The 25789-nt window shown below is 37.2% G+C and overlaps 1 protein-coding gene across 7 annotated transcripts in view; it reads left to right on the top strand.

Annotated features, from left to right (window-relative positions):
* The window catches only part of TAF1B (TATA-box binding protein associated factor, RNA polymerase I subunit B), a 53027-nt gene that overhangs the window by 12110 nt on the left and 15128 nt on the right, over window positions 1-25789 (top strand). For all 7 annotated transcript variants that reach the window (XR_004239268.1, XR_004239270.1, XR_004239269.1 and 4 more), the window contains exons 8-11: window positions 2024-2123; window positions 21848-21995; window positions 24082-24259; window positions 24564-24610. Coding sequence is in view for 4 of the 7 variants with exons in the window: in XM_032104300.1 (XP_031960191.1) it covers window positions 2024-2123; window positions 21848-21995; window positions 24082-24259; window positions 24564-24610 (473 nt within the window). In the remaining 3 variants the exon portion in view is untranslated. The remainder of the gene's footprint in view (window positions 1-2023; window positions 2124-21847; window positions 21996-24081; window positions 24260-24563; window positions 24611-25789) is intronic.

Here is a 25789-nt window from a genome sequence, read left to right as displayed (position 1 = left end):
AGCCAGTAATGCATCAGTGTTGCTGAAAGGGGAAGGTCCTGCTTCCCTTTTTTCTCTTCTCCTGCCCTTTCCTTCTGCCAACTCTTTCACTTGTAGAGCCATCTGTGAGCCTCCTCACAGTTTGTTAGATGATGAAAGAAACCCATGCTGGCAATAGGGTAACAGGTGGTTTTTCTGCTGCTGTTGTGAGTTACATTTGGGGAAGAGATGAGCAACAGCAGGTCATGACCGGATCACAAGGAGGGAGGTCCTGCTAGTTATGTTGAGCTTTTAGTTTGGCTCAATCAACTTTGTGAAACCATACCTCAAGCTTATGTTCCTCAGTTTAGTGAATGACTAAAACGAGCTAAGGAACTGATGTGCCGGCTGCTCAGCAGATCAGGTGGGGTGGCGAGGACCAGCGCCGGGGCTGGGATTGGAGAGCAACCTCACGAGAGCCCAGTGTACATCTCCACTCGGGGTGGGGAAATGCTGTTTCTGCTGACTGAGGAAAGCTACTGAAATTTTATTAGCAAAATGATCATTCCACAATTTGATTGGAAAGGATTGTGTACCACCTGTTGCTTCTTCATTTAAGAGGCTAATAAGCAGAGCTTTGGAACAAAAACTATTGGGCAATATGATTTTTCATATTTCTGTTATTTTTCAGAAATCCTTATAAATTATTCTGAGACAGAGCTTTCAACATGAAATGAACTTTTTATTTTTATCCTGGATTTAACTCATTTTTTTTCAATTAAACTGAAAATTCAGATAAGACTGCTTTAAAAAAAGTAGACTATAATTGTAAACTCTGCTTTTAAATAGAATTTTAGTCAACTTCAATAGATACACGCTACATAACATGGAACAAATAGTGATGAGGGCATGGAACTGGGAGATAGCAGGTGAGCTTGTGAATTGCTGTAGGCTCAGAAGGGACATGTAATGTTTGTGGACCAAGGCTAATCTGTGTAGCAAGATCAGAGAGGTCCTGTGCGGATAACACTATCAGCAGGGAGAAAATTGTTTTCAGTCCTAGTATTATTTAACTAACAGAGTCTTTTCTGTTTGTAATGTTAACTTACTCAGGTTTAATGTACTCTTTTAACAAGATTGGTTTGGAGGAGAGGAGACAGGAAGGCATTTCTGTCTTAGGTCTATGGGAGACTACCAGTGTGCCTTAGTGTGGTATGAGTGTGTTGCCTTGTGAAGGCCTGTGCTTGTTCAGTGCTTGCTTGTCCTTTTGTGGGTGTCTGTTAAGATGCTGGATAAGAACAGGGGTTTGGGGTGGTGGTGGTTTTTTATTGGTATCTGTTAAGTTTCATCTTTTATATATATTATCTGTGTGTTTGTGTGTATGTATATATATATATTCAAGAAAAATATCAAATAATACTGTCAACCACTTACCAAAATCAGTTTTTAACAACAAAGATGCATTATTTGTGTGCAAATAAAAATTAAACTATTTTTATTTATTAGTATACAAAACAATTTCTATTCATACCTCAGTAATACTTTTTTGAAAAGTATCATCATAGAAATGTAATCAATGGGGTTTCAGTTCTGTGTATCTGCTCATCATTCTGTGATTTTCTTCCCTGTCACGTTATCTGATTCAAGCTCCTCCAGCAGAAAGTGTGTATTTTAAAAGTAAAATTTACTTAAAGCTTTAGAATTTTGAAACAAAAAGAAAAATTCCATGCCATTCAAAGGAGGCTTAAAGCAGTTCCAAAAATGCAGTAATTGAAGAATGTGCAGAACAAACTCCATGTAAACTTGTTGATTGTATGCTTACTGCCATAACGTTATCATTTGTCAGTCACATCTGAGCTTGAACTTAAAAGCTTGTTAAATGATTGAACTGGTTTTTGTTCTGTGGAGCATTTCAGGGTGTGTAACTTCAGGCTGAATTGCTTAGGCAGCATAATACTGATGTTATTTCAAATCAGAAGTTGATTTGTACATTAATTTTATAATAAACGTATGAATTTGTCATCCTATATATTATTTTGATTTGGTCTTCATTTTTTTAATGCAGGTTTGTTGTTGAAGGACACATTCCATATTTGAATGTTTTTCAGCATTTTCCGGAGAAGATGAACTTATGTGGACTAGATCTTAGGATCTTTTGTGTAGAGGTAATTTTTTTCTAAAAAGAAAAGTTAAAAAATCCAACTTAGTTGTTTAGTGGTATTTTAATTATTTTGGTCACTGTACTAATGAGTTGATTAAATCTGTTGTTATGTAGTAGGGTTCAAGTTGCACAGCATTGGAGCCTGGCAGAAACTCGTGCACTCTGTGACTTGGAGTGCTTTAATCTTTAACCAGTCTTATTAAGCTGATTACCTAAGTTAGAATGAAATCAATAAGTACTTGTGGAGAAAAGGGCATTCAGAACTGCTCTTGAAGCACTCAGAAACAGGATTTGGCTTCAAGTCTAAGGGCAATATATTATCCCTTTTGGCACTTATTTGAAATGTCTCTTGAATTTGTTTTTAATTCCATATTCTTTTCATAAGATATGCTTTAGATGTTATCTCTTGTTCTGTTTCTTGCTGTACTGGTTGAAATATATCAAACCTAAAATCTGCATAAGGGGCTACAGCTCTTCTAGGAACTGAATAGTAATGGACAGTCTTGAGTGAAATTTAAATTTCCCTTATTTTTAAGATTCTTATGCATTGTGGTAACAATTGCCCAATGACATTTCTGTTGCAGATAAAAATTTATTATGGAATTTTGAAGTGTGCAAATAAAATCTTAGCTTTTAAGAGCAGAAAGCAGCAATTCTGCCAAGCCCTCACTGATGATGTTGCAAGTAACATTACCATTCTCCAATACGTTGCTTATATTCAGCAGGTCATGAGTTGTTCAGGAGCTGTGTCTTCAGAAGTTTTAGCATTTATATTATTTTTGGTTTTATACTACTGCTTTCCTGTCTGGATAAATGAGAATTACGGCCTCAACCTCTAAAAATCAGGAGATAAATTTAATATAAAACCTCTTGATTTCTTTGTCTTAGATATTTCCTTAACAGAAAAGATACGTTAGGTTGAAATATGAGTATAAACTTGGTTTTAAGTCTTTGTCCTTCTTTGCCTCCATCTCCTGGATGAGTTTTTGTTTTATGAATTGCAGCTGTAAAGCTTGTACCATTCCTCAGAGTGGGAGAACTGGTTTACAGAGAGGTGATGACAGTTGCCTTTGGGGGATCCTACTGTTCCCTTTTGGGATAGGGCTGTACCCCTCACTTCCAAAGCATAAGTAGATATGCACACTAATCAAGTAATCTCTTAACTGTGTTTTCATTGAGATATATAGGTACAGTTCTGTAAGCTTACTGTACCATTTATTTTCCAGCCACTCCAGTATTGTGGTTTCCTCTTTCCAGAAATATCTGCTCCTTCTTTTACCTTCAGTGTTACTTTAGTAAGGCATCCTCAGGTTTATTAAGTTTTAATGTTCTTTTACTACATCATGAGGCTGATAATTGCAAAATCCTTACTAGCTCTTTCCTACATCTCATGTTTCTTGCTGCAGCACTGTGATTACCAATGTCTTCCTGTGTCTAGTTTTGACATCTGAGTTTTGAGAAATTCAAGAGATGAAGTTGTTGTCCTGGAGCAAGAAATGAGATTGTATAATACTACATTCTGAAACTACAGCCTACATTGCTTTTTGCTTTGTGCTCTGTATAGAATATTTTGTAGAAGATTATCTTAAAAACCTTTATGATATTATGGCTGTTATGACCAGGGTGTAAGTTGCTCTAATGCCATTATTTGTTGTGCTTCAAGTCTGGTGAATATAAGCTGCAAACATGTTCCAAAATATTCCATATGTCTCCTTTTTTATTTTGAACAGATTTTTAGTGCATTTAGTTGTGTCCTGTGCATCCCAAATTTGAATCAAGAAGTAATTATGTTATAGTAACTTGAAGGATTTGAAATCATACTAAATACCATTTTGTCAGTTAAATGCAGATGAAGCCTAACTTGATGAGGCTCATCTTGTACATAAATATTCTCAGTGGCTTAAAGACTTTTTAGTAGTAATTTCCCACATACCCAAAATATGCTGAATTTGTACAAGGTTGAAGTTATTACAGGTGTTAGAAAGTAAATGCAACATTATTACAAGGTGAGTCACATTTACTTTCTGTGTAGTGGCATGTGTATGTACACATGCACAAAGGGGTTTTTTTATGACTTGTCATTTAGTAGTGCTATTCCATATGCAAGGAATGTGACTAGTTTGAGGCTTCCCAGCTGTGATGAACTTCTGTGCTGTGTAATTTAGGAATGGAGTCTGTATCACTGACAATTTTTCCTTGTGTTGCATACTACTTAGCAATTAGAGGTGTGATTGCAGTATCTGCGGTACAAGGAGAGGCTGAGAGAGCTGGGGGTTTTATCACTGAGAAGGGAAGGCTGGGGGGGATTTCAGTAATGTGTATAAATATCTTGTCAGGGAGGAGTTACAATGGAGTCGGGCTTTCTTCTTGGTGATGTGCAGTGGAAGAACAGGAGACAACTGAAATACAGAAAATTCCATTTAAGTATAAAACTTCTTCACTGTGTAAGGGTGACTGAGTGCTGGAACAGGCGACCCTGGACCACTGTGGAGTCCATATCTTCAGAGGTGCACAAAACCTGATGGCACACAGTCCTGAGCAGCTTGCTGTAGTTGATCCTGCTTTCAGCAGACGTGTTGGAGTGTATGTATAATCTCCAGAGGTCCCTTCTGACCTCAAGTATGCCTTGTATTCTATTTCACATTTTCAGTATAAGTGGCAGATAGGCCCTTCATATTTTGGTAATGGAACAGCTGACAAGAAGGGCGTAATTCTTCATTCTGCTCAAACTGAATTTTATTTGAAATACCTTCCACAAAGGTGGTTGTATCTGAACACTTCTGTCCAGAGGTCTGGGAGCTTTGGGCATGACTGGCTCATAAATAAAGAGGAAAGGAGCCTCCAGCTCCCTGTATCATCTTTATCATGACGTATAACTTTTAGACAGGTGTCAGGGCCTAGCTGGAGATCAGTACTACTCAAAAGTGTTTTATGAAGGAAAAAAGTACTTTATAGAAGATGTTTGTGAAAAATGAGCTGTTTATCTTCCATATATATTTATCTTTCCGTTGCTCCAAGTCAGTTTTCTAAGCTTTTAATTGATTAGTCATCTTAGTTATCCTTTCCTCTATTAAAATCTTGTGTATGTTAGAAGTTAGCCTTTGGAAAATAGGTTTTTACCTAAATGTACAATTAGAGTGTTAACAGGGCAAACAGCAGCAGCAGGAAGATGTTCCTGCTTTATTCAGAAGTTCTAACTTCCCAGTACAAGGGTGTTAAAGCAAAATTTCCTTTTTCTAAAACAGGTATTCTTATTCCATTTGATTAAAATATTTTTGTGTGTATGAAGAAAGAATAAGATATTTAAGTATTTCGTTTTGTTCTGTGCAGGAGGTCAAGGGTTTTTTTCTTGTTATTTGCAAATTGTTTAACTGCAGTAAATCTCTACTCATCCTAAGGCTTGTTCCAGTAGCCAAAACGTCTTTGATAAGTGCAGTCATCTTCTCTTTTAGGTGGAAGTCACCTTTGTTCCCTTTTTAATGCACATAGGATATCTAGGATTTTAGGATATCTATTTTTTTTAAAGGCCATTAGTGTAGGACTTAAAATGTATTTGTAAATTAGTAGTCGTATGTATAACATTTAGTGGATAATTTGCTTTCAGCTTGTATTATTTTATTGGTATTATCTGTCCTCCACCTGCACACAAATTCCCTCTTTCATTTCTGTGTGACGTAGGCATAAGTCTTTAAGGTATGCATCCTCTATTTGCGTTTGGGGATTTATCTTTATCCTTATCCAAAATTGATTAAAGCATCCCTTTTGTCTTGAACTGTCAACAACTTGTCTTTGCCATAGGTCTGTCTTTCCATGCATTCTTGACTTGGGACTGTATACCCAATTATTTTATAAGTATTATTTTGTTTGTGCTTAAAAGTTGGCTGTGCTTTTTTTTTTGCTGTCTCAAATTTACCTTTAGCTTTCACTACTTTTTATAAAACACACTATTTTTTTGTGTATTTTGCCTTTAATGCATTGTAAGTGGATTTTTTTTTTTTAATGTCCAAAAGTAATTTTTGGTTTTGATTCTCAGATTCTTCACACACATACAAATTTAAATGTATGTATATATATAGGTAAGCAGGTCACTCTCATGGATGTTGGGCAACATGATTTACTAAAGTACTGAAGATAACAACCACGTCACTTTGGGGTATGTGCTATGTGCAACAGGATAGGTGTAGTCTCATAAGCATCTGTCAGATCCTGTTGTGCTAAAGAGCTTTGGAAATTGTGATCTCTCGATCACAAGTATCTGGACTTGGCAAGGAGCACAATATGTGACCTCAGAGAAGTTCCCTTCTCTCAATCTCTTCTCCAAATTTAAAATAAAACTTCAGGAAGAAATGAGTTAAGAATCTTTTTTTTTTCCCCCAGGGATTGGGGGTGGGCCTGGAGAAAGTTGAGCTTGGTGGGTTAGTTGAATTCTCTTCAGACCTGTCTACCATCTTGCCCCTGGAGACAAAAGAAATGGGTATTTACTGAATTATCCTTGCTACTACTTCTTCTGCCCTGGGGTATGGTCATGGAATTGCTTCTCTGTAAGCCTTTCCCCATTCCCCATTCCCCTTCTCCATCCCTTCCTCTTAGGTGGAAGTAGCTGCACAATTCTAAATCCGCTTGTTTTACAAGGCCACCAAATGTTTCAGTGTCGACAGTGTTGTTGATACACCCTGCTGCCTAGGAATCTGTATCTTAAAAGTACTTCCTTTTTTGTTTTGTAATTTTATTCCATCCTCTCTTTTTCTGTGGTTTTTGTTTGTTTTTTCTAATCCAGTGTATTGCTGCCTGTAACAGGGAATGTACTTAACTTCAACAGATTTGACCTTGCCAATTCACAATAAAATTACCATCTATGCTACTTTTTGATTGTCTTAGTATAACTTTTTTTGTTTGTTTCTTTTTACACATCCAGTCTCCAACTTAGATTAACAGAAGCACTGTTTAGTTTGAATTCTGCTCTATATATTCACCTATTTCCATCCCTAGGTGTCTTGATTTTTAAATGACTCCTAGTGTTACTCCTCAGAATTTTCCATGATACAGAAATGCTTTTTAAATTTCCAGCTGAGAATGGTGTTAACATTCTTCCATACCTTTGCCTGTGGAAAATTCTTGAATGCATCCTGGTAAAGTGGCAAAAATATACTCTGCTTGTCGTAAATCATGGTTGTGGACAAGAGAGAGGAATCATGAAACTCTAAATCGCATGTCATGATTTTCTCCCCTTTATCCCACATGACAGAAAAGCTTCTTGTTCTTATCTTCTTGCTGATACCTTGTTTCTTTCAGGTTTAATGGCTTATCATTCTACATTACAATTATGTTTCTTTGTGTTGGATTAGGCCAGTAGCTCTGGTCAGTTCAGTTGTGTTCAGTTAAATAAGAACTTTTAGTTAGTGCTTCGTTATGAACTGATGTTGGCTTTGATGGAAGATTGAAGAGTTTGAAAACAAATGTTTGCTGCTCTATAATTCATCCGAGGCTTTCCTTTCCCTAAGGGTAACCTGTGATAGGTGTTGAAGTAAATGCTGTAATGTATTTATAGAGTAGACTGAAAATCTTCAGCTCTTTTGAGAATGTGCCACTTGAGCATGGAGCATTTTATTCTGTATGATGCTTTGGCTTTATTTATTTGTGTTGGAGGAGTACATACCTTGCACTTACGCATTCACACACACACCCTCCCTAGCTTGGACTAGTAAATTTATTTCTCTTTTATTTAGGAGTGAAAGGTTTCCTTGAAAAATTGAGATGATCATTCTTCTCTATTCTGCCTGGAAACCTTCCAACTCTTTGGTTTCTTCTTTTACAGTATTCTGTAGTTCGTGTTTTCTTTTTGTTCTTCTCTTCAGTTTTTTTTAATGTTGCTTGGTTTTATTCTTGGCAGCACTTTTGTATACATATTTCTCTGGCACTAATCCTTCTGTCACCCATGTTTCTGTGTCAGCTTCAGTCAAATCTCACTTCTGCTGAGGATTTGAGAGATCTGATTTCTGAGATGAATTTGCCAGGCTGCTCCACTGCTGTCAAATCAAGCATGCTTCTGTTTTGCGCCTTTGTTCTGCATGCTTCGCTTTCCTGCAGAGCAGCTCTTGAGTTTTGAGGAAATCATGAATTACGTTCTTCCAGTGAGACTTGGTGGCAATTTTGGTTTGGTTCCCCTTTAGCTTTCCCGTCAAGAAGGAAAAAGGTTCTTCAGATCAGCTTCTTGTGGGAGCTGGAGCTTCAGTCCACTCTCCCCTGTCCTGACCTTACAGAGATTGTTTGACTGATGGGATATTCTTAGCTTCTGTTTTTCCCATTGCCACAGTATTAATTTGTTCTGGATCTATGCCAAGCTAATCATTCTACAGTTCCTGAATCTCCCATTTTACTTTTTTTTTAAATGCTGCATATTAAAGTGGAGAGTCCTTTGATGTTTAGAATTTCTTAAGATTATTCAAAAAACAACATTTGTGTTTCAGAGAACTCCTCAGTTATTTCCTTGAAGCTTCTTGTGTGTAAATTATCTGGGCCTCTCCTTCGTTAAATATTCCACTTTATCAGATAGTGGTTTACTTTTTTGCAGGCACAATTTTTCTCTTCCTTACATATAATTTCAGTGCAATGGATTCATATTCTTTTTCCAGTTATAGCACAGTCTTGCTTTTCTTCCTATTTCATGATAGGAAGACTTACCTATTTACCTGTGGCATTGAAATTCAAGATTTTGGGGTTGTTTGGGTTTTTTATGTTTTCCTTCTGCTTACAGCTTAGCCACCTTTACATTGTGTTTCATTGCAGAATATCTATAGTTTCTTGTCTTTTTTCATCTAAGAAATTGTCTCTGAGCACTATGCAGTCAAATGCCTCCCTGCTTCAAAAGGGGCATCTTTTTTTGGTGGTTTTCCCTTTTCCCAATTATCCCACGATAGAAAGAGGAATATGATGGACCTGTCTGGGAGTGTAGTGACCTACCAGGCCTATATTTGGAGAGGTCTACTTGGGAATGAGGTTTAAATTTTGGACGTGTATCCTTGTGCAGTGCTACACAGTGTGGGAGTTGTCTTCCATATTCAAAATGACACGTAATGTTAATCACTTATGTTACAATATGGTTAAATGTTTCAGTTTTACTACTGCAGATGAGGTAAAGATACGGAACCTTTATTTATATCCTTTTTCTCATTCTCTTTATTACAGGCAATATTACAATCAGAATATGGTTGTTAATACTTGCACCATGTAAACACTTTGTGCCTTGTGACCGTCCAACAACTCAGTAGCTCAGTAAAACTGCTTTGAATTACATGGGGATGTGCCACAAAAATGTATGTGAATCAGTTCAGCTTTGTTCAAGCATAGTAAAAGCCATTTTGTTTTGTAAATTCAGCTGAAAAGTTTAAGTAATTTAAGACGCCTCCTGATTTTGATTTCCCTGTGAATGTTGGGGGCAGAAGAACTGTCAGGTAGCCTGGAGGAAAACATAAGAATGGAGGGTTTCTCATGGATTAAGGAAAGACAATTGCTCAGTGCTGTGACAGTTGCCTGCCGTATGCAGCCAAAACTAGGAATTGGTGGTAGTCCTTAGCTTTTGAGCATAATGTCTTAATTTTAGAAGTAATTTGGTATTCAATCCCCAGTAATTTCTAATAATCTCTACCGGCTTGTTACAAAGTGTGAGGGGATTTGTATAAAATACACTGCTAGGATTGGTTGAATAATTTATCTATGTTCTGACCAGGAGTAGCATCAGTATTATGGGTTTACTGAAAACAAATTCTTTGAATTTACAGTACCTAATAACTCAAGGAAACTATCACTCCTGTATCTAAGTGTATTGCTTGGCTTATTCACATTGGAAACACTTGTTTGCATTTTGGTTTAGATACTTTGAGCTGCTTTTGTTTTGTTTCTTGCAGTCAGGAGCATATCACAGATATTTTACTGTGTTTGAAGTGTATAAACTTAGGATCTTGCCTGGGAAGCTTTGAAAATTAGCTACTCACTTACTGAGAGTATTTTCATTAGATCACGTGAATGTAGATGGCAAGGAAGGATAGATAGAGATTAGCAGGGGGACTGTTACTCTAGAGTATTGATGCTTCTCTCTTCTTGCCTACATTCAGCTCTTACGCAGGTCTGCGCAAGCTTGCAAAGGTCGTGAGCTGTTTTCACTCATGCTGGTAATTCTTCCCACCTTGCGCTGGTAACAGAGTCTAATGACTTTTTCATCATTCTTTTCAGTACTGAAAGAATATCTCCTCATAATACAGCAGATCACTGGTGAACTTCATTGTACCACAGGGAAGAGTGAGTTCTGTCCTTGAACTATGACGTGCTTAGGGAAAAGCAGAGTGTCTATGGGGATGGTGTTACTTAGGAATGTCTGTAGAGTGTTATGCTCATAGCTCAAGGCATAAGTTCATATGAAACTGTAATAATGACCACTGAAGATCCTTGGAAATCTCATGATGACTGTTTTTAGCATTGCTAAAAATACAAGTATTTGTCTTGCTTTTCAGGCCAATGTCTCCCTTGGGTTTTCTGGTGTAATTCCTTGATTGGTACCCTAAATTGGATGCAATGTGGCTGAGTGCTTTCATACAGCAAATGGTAGTTCATTCTCTGTGATTGTTTTATATCAAAGATGTTATTTATGGTTCTGTAATTTCATCAGCTTAAAAGCAGAAGGATTAGAATTTGCTTCATTACAGAGTTTGAGTATGTGAATAGAAGTTCATAAACTGGACATTATTTCTTAAATGCTGGTGTTTCTTTAGTTGTGGGTGTGGATTTAGTCTCCTAATTATAGTACTCTTCTAGGAGGGACAGGTGGAATGAATCACTGTGCTAAGGCTTTGTGTTTCATGTCCCACTCTCTAAGGACGAGTGAAAATCTCAGTATACTGTTGTATTCTGAATATTGTGTGAGGTCATTGTACTGAAATTGTTACTGTGGAAATGATTTATATTGTTTAGTGGCTGTTTTAGTGTTGCTGATTTGGTAGATGACAACCATGCTATGCTAATAATATGTTAAATAATTTTCTAGTCTGAAGATGCTTTTTAAAATAAAATGGTCTGCTGACCATTTTTGATGAGTAAACTTTGTAGGAAAAAGTAAAATGCATATCATGGGTACATGCAAAGATTTCTTACACTTGCAGAAGGAATTTATAAAGAAGAAGGATAATTTAGAAAAAAAAATCCCAGTGTAAACAAAAGTATACCTGCAAGTTCCATAGTCTTCATCATTCTATTCAGTCTTGGTTTTTTTCACTTTCCTTCTCTTTTCTTTTTCCTTAATAAAATTCTGAATCCTGTGTGAGCAGTTGGGAATAAGTCAAACATTCCCCTTTTTGCCTCTACCGAGATATATAATTTTGGAGCTTCATAGTTATGAGAATACAGATGGAGAAATACTGCTTGAAATTTCTCAGATTTTCTTCTTGTCCAACAGCTGACATGAATATCTTTATTCTATATGGAAAAAATAGTATTAAGTAAAGAAAAATTGATTTGTAGTGTTCTCTGAAATCTGGTGTTATCAATACTGCTATGTTCATGTACCAGCCTTAGTTTAAATATCTGTGTGATCTTAATTATACAGGTTTCTGTAATCCCATTGTGATGCAGTTTTTGAACGTGCAGTTATTTTAGCCCAGCTACATTAGAATTATTTTCTAATAATTCCTGACATCTGATAAAATAATGGAGATGAAAAAAAATTTATGTTAATGTATAAATCTGTCATGTACCTGTATCTTAAATACTATATGGAATTTTGATTGGGTGTTTTGCTTTTCTTACCCTTTCTTTGTCAAAGTTGCGGAAGAAATGAGAGGTATAGAGAGTCACAACAAGGATTATCAAACAGGGCAATTTTCCTACAAGAAATAATTAATATTATCTACTTATCTTTCTACCTAAAGAAGAGGTGACTAAGAGGAGGATGTGGTGATAGTTTGTAGGACATGTTCAGGAGGCAGTTGTTCAATGTCTCTTCCAATACAAGGAAGGTGTCAGCAAAGGTTGCCAGTTTGCAGGTTCAGAATCAAACAGCAGAAGATGTTGCCACATATGTTTTGTGGGTAACTGGTGAAACTCCTTGCCTTAGAGGATGCTCTGGATGTTAAAATGGCAGATGCTGACTGTACAGATGCCATGAAGGAATAGGGATCTGGAAAAAAAAGAATAGAGAGGTCTCACTGCTGCGTCAGCCACAAATGGTGTGAAGCTGGACAGATGTTTGGTAGTGTCATGGCTTGTTCAGTTCATAAATTCCTCCCTGCACATTTTGGTTGCTCGCTTCTGGGTGCAAGGCTAAATAGATTTTTTGGTTTCATGTGGTACAACCACTTTTTTTTTTATATTCTGGGGTTTCAGTTAGGCTTTCAGGTTGTGCACTTTGTATTCTGGGGAGACTTTTTTAAAGATTGTAAAACTTCATTTTTCATTAACTAGTTATCTTAGAACAACTCTTTTAAAGTCATAGTTCAGGCTTTTAAGTTAGGTGTCCAGTAAAGTTTCAGATTTAGAGATCTCAGGATGTTCCTTATTCAACTTGGGGAATGATTAAATGGTAAAAGTATACAAAATCATTGCATAAAAGGGGTATGTCTAGCCTACACCAAAGAATTCTAAGCAATAAATATTACACATTTTTCTTAAGCAGAATCTTTGCTATTTGAAAAAAAGATTTTTCATGCTTGTATTTTTCTGGTGACCTTTTGGTTTGTTTTGATGGAGGAACTATAAAGGAATTGCTTGTTTAAGAACTCACAATGTAAAATTCCTTACTGTTGAGTAGTAGTGATGATCCTGATGCCAGGAGGAAGCAGGAGCACTTGCAAGAAGCCTGGCCTAGAAATGTGGCAAGAAGAGAAACATGAAAAGCCATGTAAGAGTAAATAAATTCTAGGTCATGGGGGAGCCATCCTGGGCTGACAGGGATGGCAGCTTGAGGGGTTTTGTACTTTACCCTTCATATTTCTAAACAGTCTTCACTTCTGTGCAGTCCTCTTTTGGCCATAAAAGCGGGTACAGGTCTTGGATTTGTGAACAGATTAAGTTAATACTCTCTTCATTTCTTTGCATAGTGATTAAGGTTTTACTGTTGATCATATGAAATTGAGGAATTACTGAAGAGAACATGCTTTTAGCTGAGACTCTGTAAGTGCACTAGGGTGTAGTCATTACAGTTTCATCTCATATTGTTTCTAAACCAAGATAGCGTCTTAGCTCAGCATGCAGGAAGTAGTGAGCTGCTCTATATCTTTTCCTCGTTTAATATGGAGTTTAGGCCTGCGTTAGTACAAGCCACGTGAAACCAACTCAGTTGCAGAATATTTGGTTCTTTCTCCTCCTTTGATGCTGGTCATTCCCCCTGGTCACGCAATGGCTGCTCCTGCCAGGCCTGGCTCTCGGGGGTGGTGTTGTGCTGCTCTTTTCCCGAGGTGGAAGACTGGGACAAAGACCTGCCTGAGGGACTGGGGTGGGTTTGTGCCACAGTCGTGAAGAAACCTGAAGATTTTCTAAATGCTGTAAAATGGTGCCTGTATTTAATTCTTTTTTCCTCAGTGGCTTTTCAAAAGGATTTTGTATCCCTTAATAATCTGCTACTGTCTAAAGCCCATGTCTTCAAGTCATCACACAGCTCTTAGGAAACTGCTGACATATGGATTGTCTAACACTTTAGGTTTTGGTGGATTGCACATATATATTTTAGTTTGGATCTGATTCAAACAGAGTAATTCCTGACTAAATCTGTTAGTGAACTCATAAACGCAGGTCAAAATGTTTGCTGTTTTCTTCTGGAGAGTTTGGACTGGAATAACAACAGCTTTCTGCTTCTCTGGAAAGTGTATCCATCAGTCTGGCTTCTAGTCATGTTCCTCTGTTTGCTGAAGTCTTCTTCTCAAAATATTCCAGGTCTTATGTGTAAGAGCCTCTTTTCCTGACTAAAATTTTAATAACTTTGATTGCCATATGATTTTTTTATTTCTTTTTTCAGTGGTAACTCTGTAAAGAATTCAAAGAAAGACAGAAGCTGGTCATTCTTGTTTATTTTAAAAAAATCTTTTAAGAGAGATAAAATTTTATCTATGCAAATTCTGCTAATCAGCTATGCTGCTTTTACTCTCCCAAACAAGCAGGGATTCCTGCTTTGGTCTGCTGGTGTTTTGAGATACCTTGTAATCTTAATTTTTTGGGGGTGGGTGTCTATCTATTGATGGGTTTATTTTCTCTCTGCCTAACTCTGTATTTTTTGTGCATTTTAGCAGGTGCATGCAGTACTTTTTCAGGATAGAAAGTAGTGCAGAATGAAAAGAAGCAAGGGTGAGGCTTTTATTTGAAAGAAAAAAAGCTGAGGAGGAAGTTCACTGCTGAAAGGGTTATTGTAATCAAGTTTATCATGAGAGCTTGCTGTTGTGTAACAGAAACTCTAGCTTGTCCATACCTGTCTTTAAGCATTACTTAATGAAGGAAGAAAACAAACCTACCAAAATATTTATGAAATTCAATAAAATTTGTTCCCAAACTCTTAAATTTCAATATGTTATGACAGTTCAGCTCCTTGTTGGAATGCTCTCTGTATTTTTAGAAAGAGTACATTGTTTTAGAAAAGTGGTATTTGACAGACTTAGCTTATGAGCATGAACAAGCTAATGCTTGAGCACGTGTCTCTTGTGGTTTAATAATATTGAAACTCATTTATTCAAACACCACTTTAACCAGGAATCATGTAATGAAAAATATGTCTTCCTCTGAAAGTAACCTATTAAAAAGTCTGTTCAGCAGCCAAAAATTTTATTTCCTAGTAAAGGATTACAGTTGTATTGGATGTTCAGTTGGCTTTTTTTGTGTGTGGGTTGCTGGCTCATCCTCATGCCATCTTGAATTCTTCAGTAAAAATTGCGTGTATCAGTTTAATGCAGTCTCATATCCTAGCACCTATTTTTTTTCTCTCAAAGTGTATAAACTTTGTTTATTGAGCCATTTTCTAAAATTAATCTTTTTGCTATACAAATACCCTTCTCACTTCCTCTTAAAACAGTGATCCCAAGTAATTCGGGATTTTAAGATGTAGTAGCTGTTGCAGCTGAAACAGTTATTAAAAGAAGAGAGGAAGAGAGAGCCTGCCAATGTGACTTCTGTGATTTTCAAATGGTATCCTGACTTCTTTTTTCATCTCTTCTGCCCATTTGTTACCAGACAGATAACTTGGGCAACCTGTCTGCCTGTCTTCCAGGTGGACAAATAGATTTCGTTTTACTTCTTCTTTCTGCTTGATGGCAGGCTTGTAAAGGAGCAGCTTTACTTGTGTGCTGGATCTCTTTGTCTTTTCTAATGGAAGAAGTTTCACGAGATGCATATTTCTTTGCAGTTATCTAAATGGAGTTACAGCAGTTTCACCTGTCTTCTTCTTGTCATTTGGTTCCCTTTTAATAATTCCAGGCACACCCTCTTGCTGTTACGTCAGCATCTGTATGTGATTCATGGATATCAGGCTTTGGAGAAATCTATCCACTCATTTAGTCCATGTTAAAATGAGTGCACTGAGTCAGATGCAAGGCTCATGGGGTCTGTTCCTTCTCCTGTTTCTGATGGTGACCTAGGAAGGGAGGCAGGAGAAGGGTGCAGGGGTTCTCCCCCATACACTTTCACACTCACCAGCAAATCACAAGCCTGGGTGTTTCTATACACCAGTGGTGACAGTGCTGACAATGTCATAGAATCACAAAATGGTTTGTGTTTGGGTTGGAAGGGACCTTTAAAGAGTCTCTTTAAATATTGCTTATGTCTTTTCTGTATACCTTAAACTCTGGCAAAGAAGGCTTTCCTGGAAAGACTACAACTTTGTTACTACCATGTAACAAAGTTGACTGCATTAGTTTTTTTCCAGCTAGGTTAGATGGCAAAAAAAGTTTCAGTGTTTCCTATTTTTTAAAAGTTTGTATTCATCATAATACATAGTGTTAAAGTACATTTAATTTGTGTTTGATGGCTATTACATTAGTTTGTGGCTGCTCCAGGTGTGATGGTGGTGGTGCCTGAGAGGTAGATAGAGGTCAGGCAAGGGGGGAAAACCAATGTTGTTTGAAAAGAAATCGGCAATATTTGTTGGTGTGTGTTTATATGGGAGGTAGTGAGATTAGTAGTACTGTAAGAATACACAAAAAACATGAAAAAAATGATTAGTGACTACATTAATGATCTAGTATGTAATGGTTGGTCCGCAAGGTCATTTCATTCAGTTTTAAATACTAATTTGGGGGTAAATTTCACAGTTAATACAGTTACTGTCACTTCTGTCAATTCTTTTATACAACCTGCATGCACTGTGGCTGGTGTCATCCCACATCAGGCTCATGCTGCAGATGACCAGATATATCTGAACCAGTTGAGCAGCAGAAGCAAAATAAGGTGAGCCAAGTGCCATTGAGAACTTGACTGCTCTGCTCATTGTTGGTACCTTATTTTACCTTATGTAGATGTAAAGCCAGCTTGGGTTCCTGGGAATGTGTGTTTCAATCCAGGCAGTTTTCAAAGATGTTTACACACATTAGGGCAGCTATTTGGTTTGCTATTTTTACAATAAATATCTTCTATTTTGTGGGCATGCCCTGCTTTACACAAGGTTTGAACCAAAATTCTGGATTATGTTGCAAAAACCACTTCTTAAACCCTCATAACACATTGTTTTCCAAGCCTACAAGTTAAATGGCTTTCTTAATCCATTTCCTGGTAAGTTTAGTACACTGTTTTTCAAACTCTGTCTAAGTTGAATTTGTCATCTTAAGAATGATGAAGCCTTGCTGAGTTTTGGATTATTGCCAGCATATCCAACTCTAGACGTTAAAAGATTCCCTGAGACTTACAAAAAGCTGATAATGAAAAAATGAGTCAGACCTTACTAGGTTTCAGTATTAAATGGTCATTAAACAAATCCCTGGGGAAAAAGGTCCATTGTGGAATATGAGCAGCACAGGGAAGGTAGAACTTTAGAGGATGTGCAGGCATGGGGAAAAAAAGGGTCCCAGGATGGAAATGCACAGGTAGAAGGATGATGAGGAAGGGAATTGTGCTGCGAAAAAAAGTGCTGAACAGGAAAGAAGGATGGAAGGGAAAAATATGAAATGAAGAATTTAGAATAACTGTATAGTTACTTATTTTCAGAAATAATAGAACATTATCATTATAACATAAGCCGAATTGTGAATATGTAAGTAATGGGATATTGTCCTGATATGGGAGAAGGAAATGGCCTATGCAGTCATCCAAGAAGAGTCAGTCAGACCACATTTAAAACAAGAAACTATGGAGCCTGCAAATGGTTCTAGAAAGCCAGCCAGTGCATACTGTTTTCTACTTGTTGATCAGCAACATTCTGATATTGTCCAAACAAGTAGGAGAAGTTGCAATCTTGGCTTACTCAAAACAATTACCTGTTACTGTGATCTGATTATCATGCTAATAGTTTGGCTCCTCTGCTCCTGAAAACCAGTTTGTTGTTTTCTAATACAGGTGAAAAATGCCATGTAACTTTGAAAGATAAAGACAACTAATTTAAATAGTTTAATGAATATTTATCATTATGAAAATCTTGTTATAGACACTTCTTCACTGACTCAACAGTGTGTATTTTGTGCTCAGGGGGCAGGGGAAAGTACTCTCAGGTAGTACTAATCTATACTGCTTTCTGGAGAAGAGCTGTAGTGACCTTATTTGTCACATGTGGGAATAAGATACAAATGTTTTGAAGACAAAGCTAAAGAAAGGTCTTGGCAACCTCTGTACCCCATCTAGACAAGTTACAGATTCTGTCAGCATTGTTGATCAGTCTTGAAGGAATCCCAGCTTGCAAAACACCTGAAAAGGCTAGCAGGTGTCATAGTTTAAAAGGGTTTTCTGTCAGTCTTCCCGGAATTACTAGGTGCCCTTAAGGGTTTGTAACTTCAGTTTTATATGTGGTTTTTATTGTTTCCCAGGTTCCCAAAACAAGGTGAGAGCTCAGTAACTTCGTGTGCTGATGGACAGGGGAGTTGTCCTAATATTTAGCGCAGAAATACATCTTGAATTTTTTAATTTATGATTGGATAAGTGAAAGTTATACTTGTCGTGTGGCATATGATCTAACACTGTCCTCTATTGTCCAAGTACTCCTCCCTTGGGGTTTAATCATGGGTTGCTGGAGGCAGAGTTTTTTTAACTGAAGGAGGGAGGCCCTGGCTCTGGGTCTTGCTTTCCTAGTGGATTTGCTGGTTGACTTCCAGTGCAACTTGTTTTATCAGATTCTTTTTTTTTTTTTTTTTTTTTTTTTTTTTGGCAGTGATACGTAGCTAGGTAGAAGGTGATAACTTTTATTAATTTTGAGTCTGCTTGTTTGTTGCATCTTTCTTTTTCTTAATATTGTCTCAACATTTGCTGTGTTGGTTGTGTGGAGTTCAGGAGTTCTTTCTCTTTTAACCCTCCCAGTATGTTTGAAACGTTGCAGAATAAAGGATTTGCTGAATGAACTCACAGCTCTTTCAGAGTTAAACAGAGTATGAAGAGGGTATACAGTGACTGGTGAAAACAGCCAGTGCTTGCTTACTGAAGAAACCCTACAGTGTCCTAAGCCCTGACCTTTCAGCCTTCAGCCCTGTCCTGTGTCCCAGGCAGGTGTGACCTTGTGCTGGATGCAGCTATGCTTGCAGTTTCCAGTTCCAGAGGTGGCTGTGCTGCTGGAAGTGGGGTTCAGTTCAGCCTCATCCTCATGGCACAGCACTGCATTGTAGCAATGAGACTACTACAGGGAATGTTTTTGAGCTTAGGATTTAAACCCTGGGAAGTAGCAGTTGATTTGGTTGATCTTTATCTTCTATTAGGATGCACATTCCAAGTGTGTTTAGATCTCTTATGAACACACATCAACAAATAACAGTTTTGTCTGTTAACACTGGTTTTAAAATAACCCAAGTGGTAGCTCTCAGTCTTAATTTTTATTTGTAGTTTTTATACCACTTGTTTGCCTTCACAAAAAGGAAAGCATTAGTTGTCATTGCAAAGCAGAGCATTCTCTAGCCATTTTGAAAAAGAACCAAATTGCCTTCTGTAAATTGCAAACAAAAGCTTGGAAACAAAAGTAGGTGTTGGGCAGAGGGAGGATGGTTTGACTCGCTAATACCTAGGTTAGGAAAGCTGTCTTCTTGCCCTGGTACAGGGAGAAAAGCTCAGGTAAAAGGTGATAAAGGTGTCTGTTGGAGTCCTGCAATTAAGATCTATATTCCTTAAAGTAGCTCGGTGTCAAATTAGACTTTGGATAGCTCCATTAGTGATAGTTTAATGTTTGAGAATGGGAATGCTTCATATGACTGAATTCCCAGTGTCTTAATTAATTTTCATATGTGATCTATTATTAAGAAAATACTAATTCAGCTGCTTTTCATTAGAGGAAAGCATATTTCCTTGCTATCTGATTATGAATAGTATTCATGTAATGTTCTTATTTGAATTACCTGTGACTTCAACTTTTCTCCCAGTACACTTAAGTGAAGTTACATATGATTCAGGTTTGTTCCAAGATTGATTTGGTATTCAATTTAGTGTTGCTTTTTAAAAGGGATGGAAAATACTGTGAGCCTGGTCTTCTGCAGAACTCTGGTAATGTGTGTTTTTCTTGTTTCTCAAGATAGTCCTGGAGCAGTCTTAGCCAATTTTTACTCTGTTTAGAAACTATAATGAACATGATACAACTTCCTAACTGTTACAAAAAGTTACATGTGTAATAGTAGGTGACAGCAGAATTATTCATTTGCCTGAGCATGTCTTCATGCAAGTCTGAACTGCAGTCTGAGGGGAGATCATTTAAAAAAAGCAAATGTAATGTTGGTAATCACGCAAAACAAAAATTGGGCATTGGCTACAGAGCTTATATTAAAATAGATGAAAGCAAATGATTGAATAAAACCACATTAGGTCACATTGTGTCTTCTTGTAAACACGGTTACTCTGTTTATAATCTGAACCAAAAAAAGGCCGGAAGCCTGAATTCACTCTTGTTAGGGAAAGTTTTGAAGCTGTGCATGAGGTGTAAAGCCCTGCTAAGTTTCCTTTAAAGGAAGGTTCCATATGTACAAATTGACTTTTATGAAATATGAAGACATGATAAAGTGCTCTGCTGAATTAGAACTAATGGCTGAAGCAGGAAAATCATTGCTTTTTATACATTTAGAATGGTAAAGTTGCCTGGTCAACTGAAATTGTTGCTTTTAGAGGTAAGTTCAAGTAATCATTTAAACTATAGAGAATTAGGAATGTTGAATGAAACAGTTCAGGTATTGTGAAATGAGGGTCAAACCTTACATCCATACTTACACAAACTTCAGGTCCTGCTGAGTTCATTATGAATAAACATGTCAAAGTTGTTCCGTAAGTTATATTCTCCTACAGCAGCAAACCTCAGTACAAATTGGGAGAACTTTCTTCATGCAGTCAGTGGTTTCAAAAAGAGAATTTCAGATTTATAGTCACTAATAAATATGCAAATATGCAATTGATTTTTTTTTTTAAACTAAATTACCAGAAAGATTCTGTGGAAGGGTTCTAGAGAATGTGGGCCTGGTGCTGAATGGGAATATGGTCACAAAGACCAAGGAGAAGACTAAAGTGATGATTGGGTTTTTTGCTTCAGTTTTTGAGAAGCAGGTTAGAGAAAATGTGAACAAAGTGGACGTATGAAGGTTCATGGGCTGTGATGAGATGCTGCACAAGTGTTGAGGCAGCCAGCTGGTGCCACTGCAAGGTCACTGTCAATTTTTGAGCAGTTGTGGTGACTGCACAGGTCCTCAAGGGAGGCAGGGGATCCTTCCTCTCTGTTAGGCAGTGGTGATACACATCAGGAGTGCTGGGTGCTGTTCTGGGCTAGCCAGTACAGGGAGATGTGAACAAGTGGAGTGAGTTCAGTAAAGGGCTATGGAGATGATGGAGTGGAGCCTGACAAATGAGGGGAGGCAGAGAGAGCTGTGACTGTTCATCCTGGAGCTGGAGGATACTCAAGGTGGGTGTGATGTGGTACCTGCACAAGGGTGCAAAGGAGGAAAACCAGATCCTCCTTGGTGGTATCCAGTGACTGGATGAGAAGAAATGGGCACAAATTGAAATACAAGAAATTCCATTTAAGCGTAAGGGAAAACAAAATCTTTTTTCCTTTGTACTTAGGGGTTGGTGAAACACTTGAGCAGATTTCCCACAAACCTTGGAAGCTGCCATCCATGGAGATGTTCAGTATCTGACAGGTGGTCCTGGGCAGCCTGCTCAAGCAGACCCAAGCAGGGGCTTGGACCCAATGGTCTAAGTAGTCCCTTCCAGCCTCCACCTTCTGTGCTTCTCTGACCTCTTAGCTCTTTAGACAGTTCACCTGCAGTTGCATCTGTATGGGTTTTTTCCAAAAGCTCTCCGTTTTGGAGCATTTGGACACATAATGAGCATTTCAGAGGAGAGGTGGTGGGAGATCTGAAGCAATTTTCTATTTGTTCCTTATATATTTAATGGAATTTAAAACTAGTGCACGTTTCTCTTTGCAGTACTGCAATCTGGCTCCGTTCTTGCATATGTGTTTAGTCATAGAGTGCTAAAAGAATCTGTATAAATAATCCTGTAATTAAACAATTCAGAATTTAGTGTCAATAACTAATTTTAAATAATTAACAAATAGAGTAATAGAGCAAATATATAACCCCCTCTAACCTTGTCTTTCAGTCGTGGCCTGTATATGAAGAAGTATTCAACAAAATGCATGAGCTTGCAGCGTTTTTAGACCTGCCTCGTTTTCCAGATATAACAGACAGCTGCTTTCTTCATCCAGACATGCTGTGCATGAAGTATTTGATGGAAGCCAATTTACCTGGTAAATATTTTCCCTAGCCCGAACTGATAAAATTTTTCTGTGGTTTATTAAACTCTAGCAAAAAGGCTTAAATTACTACTTCAAAAGTGCCTGCTCTTTTCCTTCTAATTTATTCCCATTTAAGCTTGAACTGAAAGATATTCTTTCTATAGAAAGCACCTTCATCAAACATTTAGAGTATGTATTATGGGCCCAGATATGCAGGGGCGCTCTGATGTTGGCTCTCTAAGGCTGTGGAGTGGATACTTCATTTTAAATCTTTCAGTATCCATGTGAACTAAGAGGCACCTGTTGAATTGATGTGATATGTTAACTTTAGCTAAATGATTCATGAATTTGGGACCCGATTGCTTAGCTCTGGAATTTTCATATGTGACTGTATATTCTTTAACAAAGAATACCTTTTGTGTGTTACATAATATTGTATATTACCATTTATTTTAATATTAATTGATGGCGTGTGATAGATCGGCTGCCGTCTCACTTGATTTATTATTTAGTTCTGAAATCATATATTGCATAAGTATTGACTCTTTTTGTCTATCCTAAAATTAAGTCTTGAATATTGACTTGTCAAAGAAAGACCAATATGTCCTAGTATGTGAACTGTCTGTTGGGTTACCGTACTTTCTGTAAAATACCACTGTCACTGAAGATGAATTACACAGACAGATGGCCTGTAAATTTTTTTTTCTCAAAACATTCCAACAGTTCATAGTAGGGGAGGGAGTTACTGTCTTATTTTGCAATTAGTTATGGTGAATAAAAGTGTTTGGTTTTTCTGTTCATTCACAATTGAATGAATAGAAGATAACCAGCAGGTTTAGGGCTAAAATTCCAGAGTAGTAATTCTGACTTTGTAGTTTTATGCCAGTGTTGTGATCCCATAGAGGATTACATTATTTTACAGATTGTGAAGTATCAATTGAATAAAAAAAAAGGCTACAAATTTGTCATTTTCAGATCTTTTACAGAGAAATGCAAAGCTAAGTATTCTTTGAAAATACTGCAGAAGAGAATATGTTGTCCTTTCCTCTGCAATTAAGATTTTAATATGTATAAGCATTTTTTTAAAAATTGAAAAAGGACTGCTGCTGTTGTCTTAACAACTCCTAAAAGAAGAGCAATGAATTGGCAGTGTTAAAGGACACTAAATACCAATGCAGAGACTATTTTATGTATCTAGAATAAAACAAAGTATCTTGCTAGTATTTATAAGAAAATTTCATTTCCACTTTTTTTAACTTTTACTGTTATGTGAGAAAGGATTAAAAACAAGTTCCTACTGAGCACTTTGTAAGCAGCAAGAGTATAAGTACAGCTGGATTAAGGTTGTACTTAGTCATACATTGCTAACCTTTGTGGAATCTGATGGTGATGTAATCAACTCCTGTATTTCTTGCTGAACTGGAAAGGTGAGGAATTTGGGGGATTTGTATCTGTGAAAAATAAGCAGAGTAATAAGAGACTGTGTAGATAGACTGCTGTATATCTTGTGGAGCTGCATCTGGATCTCCCTGGCGGGTGCGATTGGGCTGCGCAGGGAAAGCCAGGTGTGACCTCGGCAGCTTTTGCTGGGGGAGCAGCAGGTGCTGCCCTGCCACGATCAAACTGCTCTCCTTACCCAACCAGCTTCTTTACAACCAGCCCTGCTCCTCCTCTGTGCAGTGCTGATTCCTGCCATGGGTGTTTAGTCAACACGCAGGAAAAAAGTTTGTGACAAGTTTTTTGCTTTTGGGGATTTTTTTGAAAATATATTTATGTGGATTTGCAATAGGCTTTCCCACAAGAATTCACGACGATCTCACTACATTATTCAAGTAACATCAAAGCAGTATTAAATATGTGATTTTTTTTATTCTCCATATGAATATATAATAAGTCACAAGTGTTTTCCATGTAAGCACAGTGAAGGTCGCCTTGTATTTTTAAAAGTATCCAAAAATACTCCTCAGCCTGGAAGATAAGGCTGTCAAATGGTCCTAAAAGACCTAAGCATCATTTTCCTCAAATGGCCAACATATTTGCACCGTAAAAATATTTCAAGCTTGTCTTAACATTTTATATTTTTATTTATATTAATCAGATGAATTGCATAATTGGACTTGCCGAGTGGTGAAAAAGATTGGTATTGGAGAAGTGGATTTCCTGACTCTTATGCCTGGAAATAAGTCAACAAGAAAAGTGAAATATGATGTTCTTGCTGCAGCAATTATTGTAGTTGTGCTCAAATTACTGTTTTTATTAGATGATCACTATGAATGGTAAGTGTACAGACAAATATGTAGCAACCCCCAAATTTCAAATACTGCAAATGCTTATCTTGGATTGTTCTTTCTTTAGAGTTAAATTTATACTATTGGAATTTCAATTAAGTTCATTAGCTTTAACCATACACCTGAAAGTATTTTAGACATGAAATATTACTTACTTTTAAAATTTGTTGGGTTTTATCTGAAACTTGAAATAAAATTAGGGTGTCACTTTTGTCAGTTGTATTTGAACTTCATGTGAAAAGTGCAGTATTTGGATCTACAAAACAGCCTGATTTTAACAATTTTTTTACAGGTTACTTTCAGAGTTTGCTGAAGAAAGAAATAAAAATAACACAGAAGGTACATAAATATTCTAGTAGAAGCGGTGTTATGATTTTGTAAATGAAACATTTTTGTAATCAGGCTTAGAAAGACTTTTCTTATTGATCATTAGAATGTGTTTTTGTCATTCTTTAGGGGAAATTTTATTTGGAGAAAAGAGTAGATCCTGTTCATGTAAAATGGCCTCAGTGTACCTGCATAATTCTTACTGTTCTGCATAGGGGAATTTGGACACATTTTGCTGGGTGCCTCTCTGCTTCTGCTTGTGCATGTTTACCCCCTGGTTTAGAGTTTTATGCTTGGTAGGTGGAGATAAATGGGTATGCCGTGAAGAAGGAGCACACTTTGATCATAAATAGCAGATACTTACTAGGGGCATCAAACCACATTCATGATAAAATCCAAACTTGTTTAGTCTTGTTAAATAAAATGTCTTAGTGTGTAACATATTTCAGATGTAATCTAGTTTTAGTCCAAATAATCCTGAGAGAGTGTGGAAAAGCTAGCAGCAATTAAGATAGAGAAGATAATGGTGTGAACATGGTTCTTTGAGGGCAGAAAGACCAAATAAAAGATTAGAAATGTTCAGGAAGATGTTCCATGGCCCGATCCAAATCACAGTTAAAGATAAGATCCAAGATGTGTTACAGTGGTTTATCTGTTAGGTCTTGTATCCAGTTTTGGGTCATTTTGACCCTTCTGTTGCTTTGTTTAAAATTTAGGTCCATAATAAAATTATGGTGTTAGTCATGTGTGAGCCCAATTACTGCTGTAACTAGAGACAGTCATCACTGTTAACTAAAACTGGTAATTTTCACATTCAAGTAGATACACAAACTAAGGTGGATTTTTTTTCCTTTTTACTTCCCTTGAGAACTTGAAGTACATGATAGTGACAAGAGTGGGGAGTTGTGCAACTGCTTTACAAGCTGAGGCTCAAAGCCATTAATGTCTTAATGGAGTTTCTCCGTTATTAACCAGTCTCATTGTCCTTGGGAATTAACAGCTCATTTTTTGCCCACTTTTTTGCTTTAAAATCTGATGGTGAAAATGATCCATATGCTCTGCTGTGTTGTCCCTGTGCATAGAATGTTGGAGTGATGGTGAGCAGCTGTGCAGAGGAGCTGATGTGAGAATTTCTGTTAGAGCACTGATTAGTGCCAGAGTTCAAAACTGCCTCTGGCATTTTCCCAAAGT

This window comes from Corvus moneduloides, chromosome 3 (genome assembly GCF_009650955.1).
Source record: "Corvus moneduloides isolate bCorMon1 chromosome 3, bCorMon1.pri, whole genome shotgun sequence".
In the NCBI taxonomy this organism is placed as follows: domain Eukaryota; kingdom Metazoa; phylum Chordata; class Aves; order Passeriformes; family Corvidae; genus Corvus; species Corvus moneduloides.
This window is presented reverse-complemented; position numbering and strand designations above follow the sequence as displayed.